We start from the raw sequence: 20,070 nt of genomic DNA, 5'->3' as shown, positions 1-20,070 counted from the left end.
GCTTCTTGCATGTGACTCCTGCATGGATGAAGGCAATTGTTGAGGACATTTTCAACCATGGAACTTAAATACTCTTTCTCCTGTTAAGTGTAGTCAGTCCACGGGTCATCCATTACTTATGGGATTATATCTCCTCCCTAACAGGAAGTGCAAGAGGATCACCCAAGCAGAGCTGCTATATAGCTCCTCCCCTCTACGTCATACCCAGTCATTCTCTTGCACCTAACTAATAGATAGGACGTGTGAGAGGACTGTGGTTATTAAAATTAGTTTTTATATCTTCAATCAAAAGTTTGTTATTTTAAACAGCACCGGAGTGTGTTGTTTTTCCTCAGGCAGCATTAGAAGAAGAATCTACCTGAGTTTATGTATGATCTTAGCGGTCGTAACTAAGATCCATTTGCTGTTCTCGGCCATTCTGAGGAGTGAGGTAACTTCAGAACAGGGGACAGCGGGTAGGGTTCACCTGCAAGGAGGTATGTTGCAGTATATTATTTTCTAGGAATGGAATTGACTAAGAAAATACTGCTAATACCCATATAATGTAAGTGCAGCCTTAAATGCAGTAGTAGCGACTGGTATCAGGCTGATATGTATGTATGTTACACTGAGGTATTTCTGGGGAATGGAACTTCACTAAGAAAATACTGTATACATTTAACTTATATTTGAGCCCCCACTGCAGTGAAAGCGACTAGCAGCAGGCTTATTAGTATCATTTCATCATTTTATTTAAAACGGTTTTCTGGCATGTTAATCGTTTTTCTCTGAGGTACTTGGTGATAAAATTTTGGGGCATTATTTTTCCACATGGCTGTCGTTTATTTATGAATAAATTCAGTTTACTGAGCTTCCCCACTGTTATAATATGAGTGGGAGGGGCCTATTTTGGCGCTTTCTTGCGCAGTAAGAATTCACTCACAGTCTTCCTATTCCTTCCTCCATGATCCAGGACGTCTCTACAGAGCCCAGGGGTCTCCAAAACTAGTTTTGAGGGAGGTAATCACTCACAGCAGACCTGTGAGACTGTGCTTTTGACTGTGATACAACGTTTTATATCTGTTATCCGTTTTTTGGGTATTAAGGGGTTAATCATCCATTTGCTGGTGGGTGCAATCCTTTGCTAACTTAATGCATTTACTGTGAAAATTTGGTTGCTATAACTAATTTGGTTCATTGTTATTTCAACTGTGACAGTTTTTTGTGCTTCTTAAAGGCACAGTAACGTTTTTTATATTGCTTGTAAATTTATTTCAAAAGTATTTTCCAAGCTTGCTAGTTTCATTGCTAGTCTGTTAAACATGTCTGACACAGAGGAAACTCTTTGTGCAATATGTTCAAAGGCCAATGTGGAGCCCAATAGAAATTTGTGTACTAATTGCATTGATGCTACTTTAAATAAAAGTGTACATGTAAAGAAGATTTCACCAGACAACGAGGGGGAAGTTATGCCGACTAACTCTCCTCACGTGTCAGTACCTTCATCTCCCGCTCGGGAGGTGCGTGATATTGTGGCGCCAAGTACATCAGGGCGGCCCATACAAATCACTTTGCAAGACATGGCTAATGTTATGACTGAAGTATTATCTAAATTGCCAGAAATTAGGGGTAAACGCGACCACTCTGGGGTGAGAACAGAGTGCGCTGATAATATTAGAGCCATGTCTGATACTGCGTCACAATATGCAGAACATGAGGACGGAGAGCTTCATTCTGTGGGTGACGGATCTGATCCAAGTAAACTGGACTCAGACATTTCAAATTTTAAATTTAAGCTTGAGAACCTCCGTGTATTGTTAGGGGAGGTATTAGCGGCTCTGAATGATTGTAACACGGTTGCAATTCCAGAGAAAATGTGTAGGCTGGATTAATATTTTGCGGTACCGACGTGTACTGACGTTTTTCCTATTCCTAAAAGGCTTACAGAAATTATTAACAAGGAGTGGGATAGACCTGGTGTGCCCTTTTCTCCCCCTCCTATATTTAGAAAAATGTTTCCAATAGACGCCACCACACGGGACTTATGGCAGACGGTCCCTAAGGTGGAAGGAGCAGTTTCTACTCTGGCTAAAGGCACCACTATCCCGGTGGAGGATAGCTGTGCTTTTTCAGATCCAATGGATAAAAAGTTAGAGGGTTACCTTAAGAAAATGTTTGTTCAACAAGGTTTTATATTACAACCCCTTGCATGCATTGCGCCTGTCACGGCTGCAGCGGCATTCTGGTTTGAGTCTCTGGAAGAGACCATTAACTCAGTTACATTGGATGAGATTACAGACAAGCTTAGAGTACTTAAGCTAGCCAATTCATTTATTTCCGATGCCGTAGTACATTTAATTAAACTTACGGCTAAGAATTCAGGATTCGCCATTCAGGCGCGCAGAGCGCTGTGGCTTAAATCTTGGTCAGCCGATGTGACATCTAAATCTAAATTGCTTAACATACCTTTCAAAGGGCAGACATTGTTCGGGCCCGGTTTGAAAGAAATTATCGCTGACATTACTGGAGGTAAGGGTCATGCCCTGCCTCAAGACAGAGGCAAACCAAGGGCTAGACAGTCTAATTTTCGTGCCTTTCGTAACTTCAAGGCAGGAGCAGCATCAACTTCCTCAGCCCCAAAGCAGAAAGGAATTGTTGCTCGCTACAGACAGGGCTGGAAACCTAACCAGTCCTGGAACAAGGGCAAGCAGGCCAGAAAACCTGCTGCTGCCCCTAAGACAGCATGAAGTGAGGGCCCCCGATCCGGAAACAGATCTAGTGGGGGGCAGACTTTCGCTCTTCGCCCAGGCTTGGGCAAGAGATGTCCAGGATCCCTGGGCGTTAGAGATCATATCTCAGGGATACCTTCTGGACTTCAAAGCTTCTCCTCCAAAAGGGAGATTTCATCTTTCAAGGCTGTCAGCAAACCAGCTAAAGAGAGAAGCGTTTCTACGCTGTGTACAGGACCTTTTACTAATGGGAGTGATCCATCCAGTTCCGCGGTCGGAACACGGACAAGGGTTTTACTCAAATCTGTTTGTGGTTCCCAAAAAAGAGGGAACCTTCAGACCAATTTTGGACTTAAAGATCCTAAACAAGTTCCTAAGAGTTCCATCGTTCAAAATGGAAACTATTCGGACAATCTTACCTATGATCCAAAGGGGTCAATACATGACCACAGTGGATTTAAAGGATGCCTACCTTCACATACCGATTCACAAGGATCATTATCGGTACCTAAGGTTTGCCTTCCTAGACAGGCATTACCAATTTGTAGCTCTTCCCTTCGGGTTAGCCACGGCTCCAAGAATCTTTACAAATGTTCTGGGCTCTCTTCTGGCGGTACTAAGACCGCAAGGAATTTCGGTAGCTCCGTACCTAGACGACATTCTGATACAAGCGTCAAGTTTCCAGACTGCCAAGTCTCATACAGAGTTAGTTCTGGCATTTCTAAGGTCGCATGGGTGGAAGGTGAACGTAGAAAAGAGTTCTCTGTTGCCACTCACAAGAGTTCCCTTCTTGGGGACTCTTATAGATTCTGTAGAAATGAAAATTTACCTGACAGAAGACAGGTTAACAAAACTTCTAAATGCTTGCCATGTCCTTCATTCCATTCAACACCCGTCAGTGGCTCAATGCATGGAGGTAATCGGCTTAATGGTAGCGGCAATGGACATAGTACCTTTTGCACGCCTGCATCTCAGACCACTACAATTGTGCATGCTAAGTCAGTGGAATGGGGATTACTCAGATTTGTCCCCTATGCTGAATCTGGATCAAGAGACCAGAGATTCTCTTCTATGGTGGCTTTCTCGGCCACATCTGTCCAGGGGGATGCCCTTCAGCAGGCCAGACTGGACAATTGTAACAACAGACGCCAGCCTACTAGGTTGGGGCGCTGTCTGGAATTCCCTGAAGGCTCAGGGATCATGGACTCAGGAGGAGAGTCTCCTTCCAATAAACATTCTGGAATTGAGAGCAGTTCTCAATGCTCTTCTGGCTTGGCCTCAGCTAGCAACTCTGAGGTTCATCAGGTTCCAGTCGGACAACATCACGACTGTGGCTTACATCAACCATCAGGGAGGGACAAGGAGTTCCCTAGCGATGATGGAAGTCTCAAAGATAATTCGCTGGGCAGAGTCTCACTCTTGCCACCTCTCAGCGATCCACATCCCAGGCGTGGAGAACTGGGAGGCGGATTTCCTAAGTCGCCAGACTTTTCATCCGGGGGAGTGGGAACTTCACCCGGAGATTTTTGCACAACTGCTTCGGCGTTGGGGCAAACCAGATCTGGATCTCATGGCGTCTCGCCAGAACGCCAAGCTTCCTTGTTACGGATCAAGATCCAGGGATCCGGAAGCGGTTCTGATAGATGCTCTGACAGCACCCTGGGTCTTCAACATGGCTTTTGTGTTTCCACCCTTCCCGATACTTCCTCGTCTGATTGCCAGGATCAAACAGGAGAGAGCATCGGTGATTCTAATAGCGCCTGCGTGGCCACGCAGGACCTGGTATGCAGATCTAGTGGACATGTCGTCCTGTCCACCATGGTCTCTGCCTCTGAGACAGGACCTTCTGGTTCAGGGTCCTTTCAAACATCCAAATCTAATTTCTCTGAGGCTGACTGCTTGGAGATTGAACGCTTGATTCTATCAAAGCGTGGATTCTCGGAGTCAGTGATTGATACCTTGATACAGGCTAGGAAACCTGTTACCAGGAAAATTTACCATAAAATATGGCGTAAATACTTACATTGGTGCGAATCCAAGAGTTACTCATGGAGTAAGGTCAGGATTCCTAGGATATTGTCTTTTCTACAAGAAGGCTTAGAAAAGGGTTTATCTGCTAGTTCGTTAAAGGGACAGATCTCAGCTCTGTCCATTCTTTTGCACAAGCGTCTGTCAGAAGTTCCAGACGTTCAGGCTTTTTGTCAGGCTTTGGCCAGGATTAAGCCTGTGTTTAAAACTGTTGCTCCGCCATGGAGCTTAAACTTAGTTCTTAACGTTTTGCAGGGTGTTCCGTTTGAACCCCTTCATTCCATTGATATCAAGCTGTTATCTTGGAAAGTTCTGTTTTTAATGGCTATTTCCTCGGCTCGAAGAGTCTCTGAGTTATCAGCCTTACATTGTGATTCCCCTTATCTGATTTTTCATTCAGACAAGGTAGTTCTGCGTACTAAACCTGGGTTCTTACCTAAGGTAGTCACTAACAAGAATATCAATCAAGAGATTTTTGCTCCTTCATTGTGCCCTAATCCTTCCTCAAAGAAGGAAAGACTTCTGCACAATCTGGACATTGTCCGGGCCCTGAAATTCTATTTACAGGCAACTAAAGATTTTCGACAAACTTCTTCCCTGTTTGTCGTTTATTCGGGACAGAGGAGAGGTCAAAAGGCTTCGGCTACCTCTCTCTCTTTTTGGCTTCGTAGCATAATACGTTTAGCCTATGAGACTGCTGGACAGCAGCCTCCTAAAAGAATTACAGCTCATTCTACCAGAGCTGTGGCTTCCACTTGGGCCTTTAAAAATGAGGCCTCTGTTGAACAGATTTGCAAGGCTGCAACTTGGTCTTCACTTCACACCTTTTCAAAATTTTACAAATTTTACACTTTTGCTTCTTCGGAGGCTGTTTTTGGGAGAAAGGTTCTTCAGGCAGTGGTTCCTTCCGTGTAAAGGTCCTGCCTGTCCCTCCCGTCATCCGTGTACTTTTAGCTTTGGCATTGGTATCCCATAAGTAATGGATGACCCGTGGACTGACTACACTTAACAGGAGAAAACATAATTTATGCTTACCTGATAAATTCCATTCTCCTGTAGTGTAGTCAGTCCACAGCCCGCCCTGTTTTTACGGCAGGTCTAAATTTTAAATTAAACTCCAGTCACCACTGCACCCTATAGTTTCTCCTTTCTCGTTTGGTTTTGGTCGAATGACTGGGTATGACGTAGAGGGGAGGAGCTATATAGCAGCTCTGCTTGGGTGATCCTCTTGCACTTCCTGTTAGGGAGGAGATATAATCCCATAAGTAATGGATGACCCGTGGACTGACTACACTACAGGAGAAAGGAATTTATCAGGTAAGCATAAATTATGTTTTGTTTTTTTTTTATTGAGGTTTTCAAATTACATATCATATATTGAAAATTCAAATTTTCTCAGGGAATATGTTACAATAAAAGATAAGACTATATTAAACAGAAAGAAAAGCATAATAAATAGTAATCTTCATAAAGACTGTGATATAATTTAGTCCAACATTGAATACCATGTCAGCTCAGATTGAACATGTCTCTGGCTCATAAGCTAATCATAGCTAAATGCTTAAATTATAAACTTGTGTCAATGACATTGCTTACTCTAACAATCTGTCCCTAAAATTGAATTATAAGAGTGAGACCTCATTTTTATTTATATATTCTACTACCTATTCTTATGAAAACAAATATGGACCAGTATGGCCTCAGACATTCAAATGCAAATGCAATGCATAATAGAGGAAGTGGTAGATAGAATAGGGAAGGGGTAATTAATAGCCGCTATATTGATGTAGATATATAATAGGTATGAGGGAAGGTTCAATGGAATCTGCGTTCTTATTGTTTAACCAGTAAACAAATTTGGAGGGGGACGGAGCCCCTATTCTGAAGATTATGGCCTCAGGGCGAACTCTATGGATATATATAGCTTATGGGCAGTTGTGTATCCTAAGACTATGTATATATAAACACGTAATTGAACAGAGTAAAGTACCGGACTATATCTTGAGCTCTAAACGCCAATATTCTATAATATGCAGATAATAAGTGTATTTAGATAATGATTGGGCAGCACATAATAATGGCTATACAATAAACCAGTTCTAATTATTCCTTTTTTGGGAGACATGGATGCTAATATGACTGCCTCACAAATATTTATACATGAAGAAAAACATCATCTTATATTATCCGACAGTAACAGACATTATAACAGAAATACAAATATAATTTCTTCATCTAATCTCGCATGGTAGTATAAATTGAACCACTATGAAGAAAAAATAGAAGAAGAACATATGAACCCATCTAACTGAAAATGGTAGAACATATTACCCTCTGACATTTTCTAAGACAGGGTCACTTACGAATGAATGGCGGTTGTACCAGAAAGATAATATATGTATGATGGCAGTTATGTTTCTTTTTGGTCTAGCAGGGTCAAAGGCTAAATGCATACCGCAGTAGACATACAGGGTTCAGTGAATCAAGTTACAGCTTCACCCGTAAGAGGAATTAATACCCATCAGCCTCACCACCCCGGCCGCGGGCAGCAGACCCATGTGTATATTTATCAAGAAAATGTATGATGGGTAAATAAGTTGAATCAAACTATATAATAAACTCTCACCCATTTGTCTCCTCTCAGTGTACAATAAGCCCATATATTAAGCTAAGATATGAATAGTAAAAACTGAGATCCTCAACTGTAATAGAGCATTATCTAAATCCTATTGGGTATACCTGCACGTCCACAGCAGCACCCACTGCCACTCAGCTCAATATAACAAACACATATATGACATTTTCTGTACATCTTCAGACAGAGCAAAGAGTTATGTACATAAAATTATTTTGAAAACTTTAGTAACGAATATAAGCAGTGCTTATTTCTAAACAAAGGTGGATTAGTTTAAAGAATTGGTAAGTACCCTAGACACCAGAGAAAAGCAAGCATAAATATAGATCCATCACAGACCTCATAATGTACAAAACACATATAGGAAGCAAACAGTGCTTACACGAATATAATAGAATTAGTGAGCTATGAAGGAGAATATAGGTGTAATGCGCACTTACATCTGCACAACTAAGTGGTCAAACTATACAATAACAGTAACGTCTAAAGATTATGTAGCACAACATTCCAAACTGTAGGAGACAAATCTATACCAGCTAGCATAAAATAAAAAAAAGGAATAACTACATATAATGCCCTTCATCTATAAGTGCTTAACAAGACTAGATGAAATTTCTTCCTATTAACTCAGAGTCCATTAGCCAGTCCAGGCGTCTAAGTTTTGGAGGCTGAGTCAACACAATAGCGTCCAAATCAGACAATGTTCATCGGAGGTAAATTAGTCCAGGAATCTTATATGCTAATAATGTTCCAGGAGATTCGAAAAGCAGCCTTTTTAGCCGATTCCGGCTTTAGGATATGCGCTCAAAATTATCAGTTGGTACTCCTCCAGCAGTTGCAGAGTCATATTCCATACCTCTTCTTGTGGGAGATGTGTAATCCTCCTAATGTCATCATTCAATATTCGCCACATTTTCAGATCCATAGGGTCTCCTGCCACCAATCACAAGATATTAGAGTAAGATGGTACTGGTGGCACTTTATCGCCGTATGAGCTCTGCGGTAGTTCCGCCGTAATAATCTGGTCAGACCTGTCCCCAGGGCCTATGTATCCGTCTATCGACTCCACATCAGACCATATGAGAGATGATATCTCAGACTCATGGGAACAACTTTGAAGCATCCCTCTAAGTACTTCTCGTGGGTCAGGTGAATCGCCCCGAGCCAAGGGTGTCCAACGGCAAACATTGACTCCATTGCAGGAAGATATATCAGCTGCTTGTGAAATCGCCTCCACAGACCGGGTTGGCTGCATCTCAGAGGCTGTCAGAGCAGCGTCATATAGTTGGGGCTCTGAAGCAGATAGCGTTGGGTCAGTAGCCCTGCAGCCTGTCAGTACGAAAAGAGAGGTGATCTCCGTTATTAGGGTCTGTTCAATATTCTGTAGACAGAGTTCGAGTGCATGGCGCACTTTCACTCCCCATGTTCCCATCGCCGCCATCTTAATGATGTTGTCCGCTGTATCTGGTCTCCGTGTTGAGTTTGTAATCAAACTTAGACAGGTTGCAGTCGATTTATCCACTCCTTCAAACTTCAGAAATCAAGTAGTCTCGCAAAATGCGGTGTTATATCGCCTCAGAGTCAGAAATGTAGGGCAAATAACATAGGAAAGTTGTCTTAGAGAGAGGAGCTTCATGTCTATTCAAAGGCTAGCTCCGCCCCCCCCCCTTAGATATTCTTTTTATCAACTTATAGTAGGAGCAGCTCTGTGAATCTTGTGATAAGAAATCAATTTGCTAAAGACTCTGTGCCCGATGAGCCAAAAACTTGCTGGCATTTACTCACCCTTCCTTGTTTCACTTGGAGTGCAGGCCTGTTTCTGGCTTCTCTTGCAGTGTTTGCAAACTGTGCGTTCCGCTCACACGCCCTCTTATGGAGAAACGTGTCACTCTGCAACTACTGCCAACTTCCTGTCTCTCAGTGATGATGTAATGCCAGTTTAATATATAATCATTACCCAGTCCACTCTGTCTCTGCCCTTGCGTGAGTCGAGACCTACCAAGTGCACACCTGTATTTTGTTTCCGTTCTCCATATATAACCCGGGCTTTTGTTGACTGATTTCCTGGTTCCTGACTCCGGCTATTGTTTCCGTTGTTCCTGCTCTCTGTGTTCCCTGACTCGGCTCGGCTGACTACCCAATTTGGCATCTGACCTCTGGCTTGGTACCGACTACATCCCAGATTTATTGTCGTTTATTATTTTGTTTATTGTTATTTTCAATAAACTCTATTTTTAAACCCGCACTTTCCCTTTCTGTCTGGTTTCTTGGTTCCCTGACAGAAAAGAAATCATGACAAATCTTTGGGGGTTTTAGACTTATATTGTGATGTACGTGTCTCTTTTTCACATCCAGGGTCTAATATTCAAAAGCTCACCAGAATGGAGAGAAATCATGCAAAATCTTTTTGATTTTTTTTTATCCTTTATATTGTAATGTAGGTGTTGCTCCTTCACATACAAAACCTGTGTAGTGAGATAAATATCTTTCAAAAAAAATTTGTGTTTCTAACATTTTTTTTAGGGACCTCTCCGTACTGCCGAGATGTCTTAGATAATCTTATCTTGATTGAACAGAAAACCCTGTAATAGGATCCTAGAGTATCTTTATTACCAGATCAAAATTAATGTTCATTTGACATGATGAATAATATAGGGTCGTAATAACATAAAACACTGTACTTCTATATTAGATCTTTTATGTACCACAGATTAAGATTTTATATTGCCTTATTAATGTTTTTTTATTCCATAGAATCTCACCTCTTTGCCTTTCTCTGGCTTTGGGCTTGCATAACCTTCTCTTGTTACAGCCTCCTTTTTGCCTTTGCCTCTTATGATCCGCAAAGGTGTCCTCTTGCTCTGAATTACCACTTACAGACAACATGCTTTCATTGTCACTGACATTTCCATTATGACACTCTTTTCCTTCTGACCGCCTACTTGTCTGTTTTAGTCTTGCGTGATCTTCTGCAAGAAAATAAAAACAGAATTAATGTATGTACATGAAAAACACTAAACCAACTTTTCTACAATGATACGCCAGGCTTAAAAGTCAGAGATGCTGTCACCTATAAATTGTCACTTGTTAAAAAGGTAATTGTTGTATCTGAGATATGTTAATTCAAAGATGCCAAATAATTACAGATAGCTTAATATTTGTGTTTTTGTTTTCTTTTAATACCATCCCAGCAGCAGCAATTTCAGGTACCAAAGCTGCATTCTCTGTATTGCTTCAAATAACCAGATAGGTTATATCATGTGACAGATTCTAAAAATGTTCTGTGCTTATAGTATTCAAAGACATCACAACTTTATATGTATAGACAAAATCACTAGATCAGCTAATAGAAGTAGGTAATTCAAAGCATTTTACTCACTGATAGATAATTTCTTCAAAGTTCAGTGACACTACAATAAATGCACTACTAGTGTGGATATTAGCCTTTCCCTGCTTGAAGAGGTAGAATCTCAAAGTCTTACTTACACAAAATTACTTCTCCTTATTCAAACTCAAGATTTCACCAAACTGTATGAAAGTGAAAGGGGAAGGACAGACACAGTAAACAGCACAAACAAGGGGAAGGACAGACACAGTAAATAGCACAAACACAAAAAGTTAACACAGATATAAAAGAGGCTCTACGTATTGATTCAGTTCATGCTCTGAATGTGAAAAGAGATTCCTAGTTGTTAAATTAGTTCAATTTCACCCCCCAAACTTGCTGAAAAAAAATTAAACTGATCAATTTTGATATCAGGGCTATCACAGTTCAAAAAACATACTGAAACAGTGTTGTGGCTACATAAAAGGTAAATATAAATTACATAGAAAAGTTAAAAGCAACACAATGTCATATAAAATAATAAAAAAAGACAAATAATGGTGTACCAAAAAAATAACAACCCTTTAAATGAATGCATCCATTTTTCAGACTCTCCTTTAGAGCTGAAACAACTAATCGTCATAATCGATAATAATCGATTATGAAAATAGTTGTCAACGAATCTCATAATCGATTAATCGATTAGTTGGTTTGCAATTAGTTGGTCTGTGCACAACACCAGCTGCTTCACTCCAATGAACTCCTGCATATGGTATTGTGTTTTATGGTTAGGTCCTTAGCCTAAAGGACGTCTACAGACGTTTACTTTTTACTTTTTTCAAGACAGTATAAGTTTACAACTACCCCTGGCTTATGTGCAACCCAGATATAATAGTCATCATTTGGATTGTTTATATTAAATCTAGTGATTTGGAACTATGCTTTTCATGATATTGTGCCAAGCTTGTTGTTTACACCTTGACCCTAGATTGATGGGAGTTATTTAAATTGATGTGCACTATTATCTGTTTGCACAATTATTAGCGTATTGCTTGCTATTGCTGATTATATGTACTGTATAAATAAATGTGTAAGGCTTTGTCCTGTTATTGATATACAGTCCTTAGCGCTTTTGATTTTGTTTTTTATTGTTTTTTTATATTTTTAATAAATTGTGATAATATGTACCAGATTCAACCTTTATAAGTATATATCTGTTATTTTTAGAGCGGACTAGATATTTCCCCTAACCTTATAGCTGGTTATTTACCATTGCATATAGATATTCAAGATATTTTTATGTTAGAATGAAGTCAAGGGTTACTTTATTGAGAGGCCCCTTGCCAAGGTAGAAAACACTTAGCATTGGTGAAGAGCTAACAAAGATAAATATCCCACTTGGGTGAAATTGGCAAAACCCTACTTATACACCTCAACAGCCTTTTCTCTGCTGCAGGAAATATAGCTGCAAACAGAGAACCAGCCTTAGCCAGAAGCATCTGGACATGTTGAGATTTTTGCATTTCAATGCAAAGTTTCTGAAAGAGTGAATAACAGAATGTTATTAACAGTGATAGTCTAACTCTTTCTAGTTCTACCTCTTTTCAAACAGTTTGTGGTTTTGTTTTGTTTAATTATAAAACTGTGCTCTGCTGCTTGAAAAAAATGAAGAAACAGTTGTGTTAATGTAAAGTTTTAGTCTGAAGTTTATATTTGTAACACTCATTATGTGGATTTTATTTAAAACATAGAAAACTATTATTGATTCTCTTTTTAGCCGATTAGTCGATTAATCGAAAAAATAATCGGCCGATTAATCGATTATGAAAATAATCGTTAGTTGCAGCCCTACTCTCCTTTGAAGCCTCCCTTAGGCCCTGATTAGTGACGGCGCTAGACTTTGCGAGGCCTTAGGCAAAACTTGAACATGAGGCCCCAATTGACACCCATAGTAAAAAATAAATTGTGGTCCACCATGGACTGCATCTGGAGGATGTCTCACGTGCTTCTGCTCTATGTATTGTCCACTTGGCTCACTGGGCACTGCCACTTGTACAACAACCTCTACAAAGGGTAAGGTACTGTTTCTTCTATGACATTTTTTTGGGTTTAGTCCTAATATTTGCATTGATTTGTAACTTAAATAACATACCACACTCAGTGGTGGTTACTAAACTGCTATCTTCCTGCCTGGCAGCCACTACTAGTGTAACTATTATACAAGATACTTTTGAAATGATAACACAGATTAAGTATTAAAGTTCTTGTTGCTAGAATTGCTAGTAGTATTAATATGAAGTCCAAAGTGGGCATATGGCTGAAAGGAGATGCAGGGTCATGGGTATGTAAGGTCTGCTCATGAGCCAAATTCTTACTTTCCCCAGTTACTTACTGGTTGTCCAATATTTCTGAGGACATCTTGTAACACTCCCACCTGAACCCTAATGCTCTCCTGCGACATTAACCCTAACGCTCCCATCGAATAAAACCTCTCTCCCCAGTTATCTGTGCCCTCACCCTCCCTAGTCACCTGTGCTCTCTCTCTCCCCAGTCACCTGTGCCCTCACCCTCCCCAGTCACCTGTGCTCTCTCTCTCCCCAGTCACCTGTGCTCTCTCTCTCCCCAGTCACCTGTGCTCTCTCTCTCCCCAGTCACCTGTGCTCTCTCTCTCCTCAGTCACCTGTGCTCTCTCTCTCCCCAGTCACCTGTGCCCTCACTCTCCCCAGTCACCTGTGCTCTCTCTCTCCCCAGTCACCTGTGCCCTCACCCTCCCCAGTCACCTGTGCCCTCACCCTCCCCAGTCACCTGTGCCCTCACCCTCCCAAGTCACTTGTGCTCTCTCTCTCTCCCTCATTATTCAGGCCGGGGAGGAAGATATGTTCTAAAGGTAATACCGTAGAAGTGGGACGACCTAAAAGGTCTGATATCCAAAGGCATAAAAGTGCAAAGGTAACGGAGTCAACTACAAGCTACATTTGTGTTTACAAGTAACATTTATTATATGTATCAAATTGATGTGAGTTTTAAAACCTATCAATAACACTCAAAGTTGAACAATCATATCACTAAAGGTGAACTATCACATCACTAAACTTTGATCATATTGAACCAGTTTATATGGTGGATTACCTTATGAAAGGTTTTTCTGTGACTTTATAATCAGACTTTTAAGTTGCACTTTTTTTTTTTTAGCCTAATATAGCAATATTCCTATATGACGTATTGTTGTTTTAGTTTGTATTTTATTATGTCAGTGGCCGGTCACATATTGTCTATTTTGTAACTTTTTATATGTGCTAACTTTCCTCCTCTTTTTTTTATATAAACACATTTGATTGAAATTATTGAATTTCCCTGTTGTCCCTTTATATATTTATGCAATATAGCTTATTGTATACACTAGTATATTGTATATATTCAAGTATATTGTATACATTCACTTATACTGTTATCATATCGTGGACCAATACATATTCAGGATTTGGTGAAATATTATTGGGATATAATTATATTCTATGATCCCCTATGGTAGAATTTCTGCCTAGACACGTTACATCCACTAACTAGTTACTTTCCTCTGCAACTTTGCACTCATTTGAGATTATTCTACACATTTCTCTCTCTCTCTCCCCAGTCACCTGTGCCCTCTCTCTCACCTGCACATCGATAAATTCCGATAGCGTACGCTGTCAGCATTTATCATTGCACCAGCAGTTCTTGTGAACTGCTGGTGCAGTGCCGCCCCCTGCAGATTTGCGGCCAATCGGCCGCTAGCAGAGGGTGTCAATCAACCCGATCGTATTGGATCAGGTTGATTTCCGGCATTGTCTGTCGCCGCCTCAGAGCAGGCGGACAGGTTATGGAGCAGCGGTCTTCATAACTTGTGTTTCTGGCGAGCCTTCAGGCTCACAAGAAACACGGGGCATCAAGCTCCATACTTTTATTAGAAGCATTTTTGCAAATGGAAGTATATAGCAAATATGCTTTTATTTAAAATTGAAATGCACACACATACATTTAATTTTTTTACTTTCTTTCCCTTTAATGACAAAAATGTGGCCCTTATTAAAAGTGTTTTTAAACATTCAACAATCAGTCAGTAGATCTGTGAATTAATTCAGTGAAAAAGTGAGTACTGGAAATTATGTTTATAGACAAATGAATTGCCTTTTTAACTAGCATCACAAATCACATCATTTGCAGTACAAATGTAAAATTCTTAATTAAAACTAAACAATTATGTTTTACTCAAATTGTATCAGTTAATGGCTCACGACTTTATGTCAGCTAGTAACAATTATAGTAAAGAAATAAGGAAACACAAAACGATCTCTTCAGAAAGTAAATAAGTAGATTACCATTGTCGGCTTTGGTGGAGGAGATAAACTTGTCTAGCTGACATCTGAGAAAATCTCTCTCTTCCTCGAGGTCCTCGATTCTCTTCTGTAACCAGGAATTTCTCTCCAGAGCCATGTGAAGCTGAGTATTCAAACTGTTCATTAGCGCAATGGAGGGAGAGTTAGCCTCATGGAGTTCTGTATGCAAATCAGAGATGTTATGAAAATGTAGCATACCTGGATGATAAAACTCTTTTGTGTAGCTGTATAACTTAGGCTAGTGGTTGGGGACAGCACATGATGTTGAGGATTCATTGCTATTGAGGAAAATATCAATCTACCATTTGAAGAACAGAAACTTCATATGTATTCAACTGGAAACCTCTCTACAACTACTTCTCTCATCTTTCAATTGTAGCATTTAACAAAATGGAGAAGATTAAAAGCCATGAGGGGCCATCATGAGCTGTTATTCAGAACAGGAAGAGAAGGAATTATTGGTAAATTTAAAAAACAGCTACATTTTTCTCCAAAAGGAAGCCTTAAAAAATAATTAATAAAATAAAAGAACTTACAAGTTACAGGTGTGTAACAAAGACCAAGTGGCAGCTTTTCGCAATTGCTTGCTTGATTTTAGACTTCTTATGAAGTTGTTACTGAGCAGGTGGAGTCAGTAGTGATGATCAAAGTAGGAGCTTACCCACTAATAGAGAATGAGAAAGTGAGCATCAGTCTTGATACAAAGACACAGCCCTTTGTTTGGACTCTGACAAAGGAGGGAAGAGTATTTCCCATATGTGCTAGAGAGCCTCAGAGCTATATTTGAGGTTCAGAAAGGAGGGGAACAGGATTTTCAGAGTTCAGAGACATGAATAATACCATATTTAAAAAAAAACAAAAAAAAAACAGAATCCATATGAAAGACAAACACTTGAAAAAGAGGTCTGCAGAACAATGCACCCAGAACAGACACACAACACACTAATATGACAGCCAAAAGTAAGAAGGTGCAGAGCAAGAATTATTGGTGGAAACAAGTTTATGAGCTGCCTTGAGGATGTTAATGACAACAGATAAGAAACATTTGAATGTTAAAGCTAAGATTTCAGTAACCAAACCATTTGTAGGCTAATGGTGGTAAAGGAATGGACCCAGAGAAAGTAGGTCCAGATGAAGAAGAAAGTGAATGAATGGCTCCTGAGAAAACATAATTCAGATCTGTGAACCAAGTCTGTGACAGCCAGAATGGAATTGTGTATTGTACCCTACTAATCCTGTTTAAGTTTGCAAAGAACCATGTGGAGCATACCAAATGGAGTGAAGCTGTAGGCCAAGGATCAAAGAACATCAAGATTACCCATGAAAGTCACCTATTTATAGACTGCCTGTAGCCTTAGATTAGGACCTTGATGATCCATCTGGAGGCAGTGAAATCCACAGAGGGATTTAGAAAAGAAAACAAAAAACAACAAAAACAGTTCAGGATGTGGAGATCATTCCACAGGATAAAAAATTGGTAGTTATGTTTGACCCCTTCTCAAATGTACATCCCCAGGATGAAGAAAGAACATGACTATGCCAAAGTCAAGCTCCAGATCACTTCTCACAAAGCAGCCAGTTATCCCTTGATGATTGGTGTATGGTACCCATGGTGTGTTGTTAGACTGTATCTGCACTCATAGTCCTGCAAGCAAGTACTTGGAGACCATAATGTTTATGTCTGATGGCTGTCCTCAACTGTTCTCCAGCTAAAGAAATTGGCACCTGTATTAGTGTTTATTAAAGTTATGGGCCCCAATTTATCAAAGGTCTTGCGGACCTGATCCTACACTACGGATCAGGTCCGCAAAACCTTGCTAAATGCGGAGAGCAATACGCTCTCCGCATTTAACATTGCACCAGCAGCTCACAAGAGCTGCTGGTGCAACGCCGCCCCCTGCTGACTCGCGGCCAATCGGCCGCCAGCAGGGAGGTGTCAATCAACCCGATCGTATTCGATCGGGTTGATTTCCGGCAATTCCTGTCCGCCTGCTCAGAGCAGGCGGACAGGGTTATGGAGCAGCGGTCTTTAGACCGCTGCTTCATAACTTGTGTTTCTGGCGAGTCTGAAGACTCGCCAGAAACACAGCCCTTCAAGCTCCGTACGGAGCTTGATAAATATGGGCCATGGTGTCTGAAACAAAGACTTCAGAAAATATATAATATGTTGCACCATCATGTGAACACCAGTAGGGAGAGCACAATTATTTAGGAAATATTAAGGATATACAGTTGAAAGCAAAATTCAAGCAATTTCCTCTATGGATACTGGCATAATGCTGGTCCTTTTGCATTGGCATAGATTCTGGTACTATTATCACAGCATGGTATACAATGACTCCAAAGAAGTTGATCCTGGTGGAAAAAGCAGAGGGTCACTTTTAAATCTGAAGACATTGTAAAAAGGCAGATAAGTAATACAAGGCAAAAAGGCCAATAGCAAGATGAACTTTAATTATTTGTCAAGCTAGGGAAACCAAGATGCTCAGGTGTCTCAAGATGGACATGAAAGATACAAAGATCTTTATGAAAAACTTATGTGAACTTATACACAAGGGCTACTGACTGAACATGCTGGTGCCCAAAGGCAAAACAAGGGAACCTATAATTGGAAAGGATAATAGTGATCACAACAAGGTCAGAGAGGAGAGAATCCATTTTTAAGAGAGATATTTGACAAGAGCCTTTAGATCCAGGGCAAGGCAGAAATGGTCTTCCCTATTAGGAACAATAACTAGGCTGAATAAAAGCTTTATTTGCCCTCTGAGTTGAAAATAGGTTGATGATCTTCCTGCAAGAAGATGTTTTTATACCATGAGGGGGAGTAACTGGTGAAAGATAGGATCAAGAAAAACAAATCTGTTGAACGGAGAGAATATGAGGCTGAGGAGTGTCATTTGAGTTTCATTTAGGATAAGCAACCTCCAACCAAAATGTTTACAGGAAGAAGTGTTATGACTTGGTCAGCATGTGCTTTGAACTAGACTTACACAAAACAAGACAAGTGGAGGTTTTGGATATCCATGAAGGTATCTGAGAGGTGCTGAGGTGAAAAGAGAACTGTTGCTAAAAGAGGGATCTCCCAGGACAGCAAAAAAAGAGAGGGATAACACTTGGGTTTGTTATTATGAATAAGAAACCAACACTTCTAGATAAGAGCAAATTAGCAATTTTCTTCAAATGGTAACATGATATTATTCTTTACCCACGTATTAGGAATCAGAGGTCTGTGTGTCTGCTAACACAGAAGCACTAGAAGATGTTATAGATGCATTGCAAATGATGAAAAATATGTATTTCAATGATTTATATTATGTATAACCCACTGCTTAGTGCTGTTTTTATTAAAACAATGAAACAGATTGCTTAATATCCCTTTAAGCAACTGTCTTGTCAGATAACACTTACTGTAAATAAAGATCATGAACCATTAAAGTTACCAGCAAAAGACTTCTCAGATAAAATATCATACAAAGTTTCATCTGAAGATGTTAACATATCTGAGAATTGCCCAGTCAATAGGCCATACATTCATCAGGCCCTTGATGGGAGTTTCTGAGGTTTACTGAATAATTCATGTCAGGTGCAGGAATCATCTGTTTTAATGAAACTACTATTGATGCATTAGAGGCTTGGGGGTTGGAATTCATAGCAAACGAGCACTGGTGGATGGAGAACTCTTAGGTCATTCATTACTGTGGGCAGAATGAAAATAGAACAAGGACTGCCAGCCATGAAAATCCTCTTGTAGCAAGATTAGATAGTAGGCATGGGTCCAGTTTGATATCACCATTCATCCTCAAAGAGAAGTCAGCAGGGGCAGAAGAGTCAATTGAAGATAACTTTGAGGGTCAGAATAAGCAGGCATCAATTGCACAAAAGTAGCAAAGGTTTAGCTATTTGTGGGAACATTTTTGCTTTGCATAACGCAAGGTATAGTGCTCATTCTTTAATGTGCCAACATAGGAAAGAGGATAGGGATTTCTTACTATATAATTAGGAGTGACATACTACAATATTATAAAAAATGAGAAATAAGGGAGAATGTAATGGTGAGCATATAAAGAATAAAAAACTGACACACACAAGCTATCTCCTTTCATTATGTTGCTTCCACTGTATATTGTGAATTACATCTGGTAATAAAGTTAGACTTGCAATGAAGAACTCAGAAAACAGTGAAACTCATAGCATTTGCCGAGAGAGTTGAGTTAAAGAGAAAGTAGTTCCTTGCTATGCCAGATAACAATGGGTATGTATCTCATGTTAGCCATAATGGAACAGGAAAAAAAACAACAGAAATGTCTAGGTACCTTAGAATTCTTGTATTTCATGTGAATTGAGCAGATAGGGATCAGAGGTATGAAGTCCTATAATGTAGTACGTTATGCCAAAGAAGAAGAGGTGGTCAACCTCTAGATGATGCAGCCTTCTCCAAGCAGAAAAAATGGATAGAGACATAAGTGGTGAGAGGAAGGGGTTTCTGTTTATTTTTATTATTATTAATATTATCAATTTATTTTTCAAAAATATTACAAGCTCGCAAACAATTGCAATGCAATAATAAGATCAGCAAGAATTAATGAAATGGCATTGCAAATAACAGTAAACCTAAACAAGTGCAGGGAAGAAACTACAGGGGGTGCAGAGGTCGCAACTGTGACCAGGCCCCCAGGGGGGATCCTGCTTCAGCAAAAAAAAAAAAATTGTTTTTTAATAAAAAACATTGACCTGCCGCTGCCTGCATTGATATCATGTGAGTGTGAGGTGGTGAGTCAGTGTGAGGCTGAATGGCATTGTGGCAGGCTGATTAAATTGAACCAGTAACTGGAGTAGTGGAGTGGACAGGTGTTAGGTGGTCAGTAGCGCAATGCCTGCAACCGGTGAGGCTGAGCGTTTTAGGGAAGTATCATGGCCGAACCATCTCACAGACTGTGCCACTTCACAGTCACACACTACCTATAGTACTGACTGGGGGGGGGGGGTAGTAGGGACCTA

The 20,070-nt window shown here is 40.2% G+C and overlaps 1 protein-coding gene across 1 annotated transcript in view; it reads right to left on the bottom strand.

The window, feature by feature from the left end:
- Window positions 1-20,070, bottom strand: part of CCDC106 (coiled-coil domain containing 106) — a 69,288-nt gene that overhangs the window by 28,274 nt on the left and 20,944 nt on the right. Inside the window, exons 4-5 of the mRNA XM_053690612.1 lie at window positions 15,055-15,231; window positions 10,134-10,340 (exon numbers count right to left, since the gene is read on the bottom strand). Of these exons, the coding sequence (XP_053546587.1) occupies window positions 10,134-10,340; window positions 15,055-15,231 (384 nt within the window). The remainder of the gene's footprint in view (window positions 1-10,133; window positions 10,341-15,054; window positions 15,232-20,070) is intronic.

The sequence above is a fragment of the Bombina bombina genome, chromosome 8, assembly GCF_027579735.1.
Source record: "Bombina bombina isolate aBomBom1 chromosome 8, aBomBom1.pri, whole genome shotgun sequence".
Taxonomy (NCBI): Eukaryota; Metazoa; Chordata; class Amphibia; order Anura; family Bombinatoridae; genus Bombina; species Bombina bombina.
This window is presented reverse-complemented; position numbering and strand designations above follow the sequence as displayed.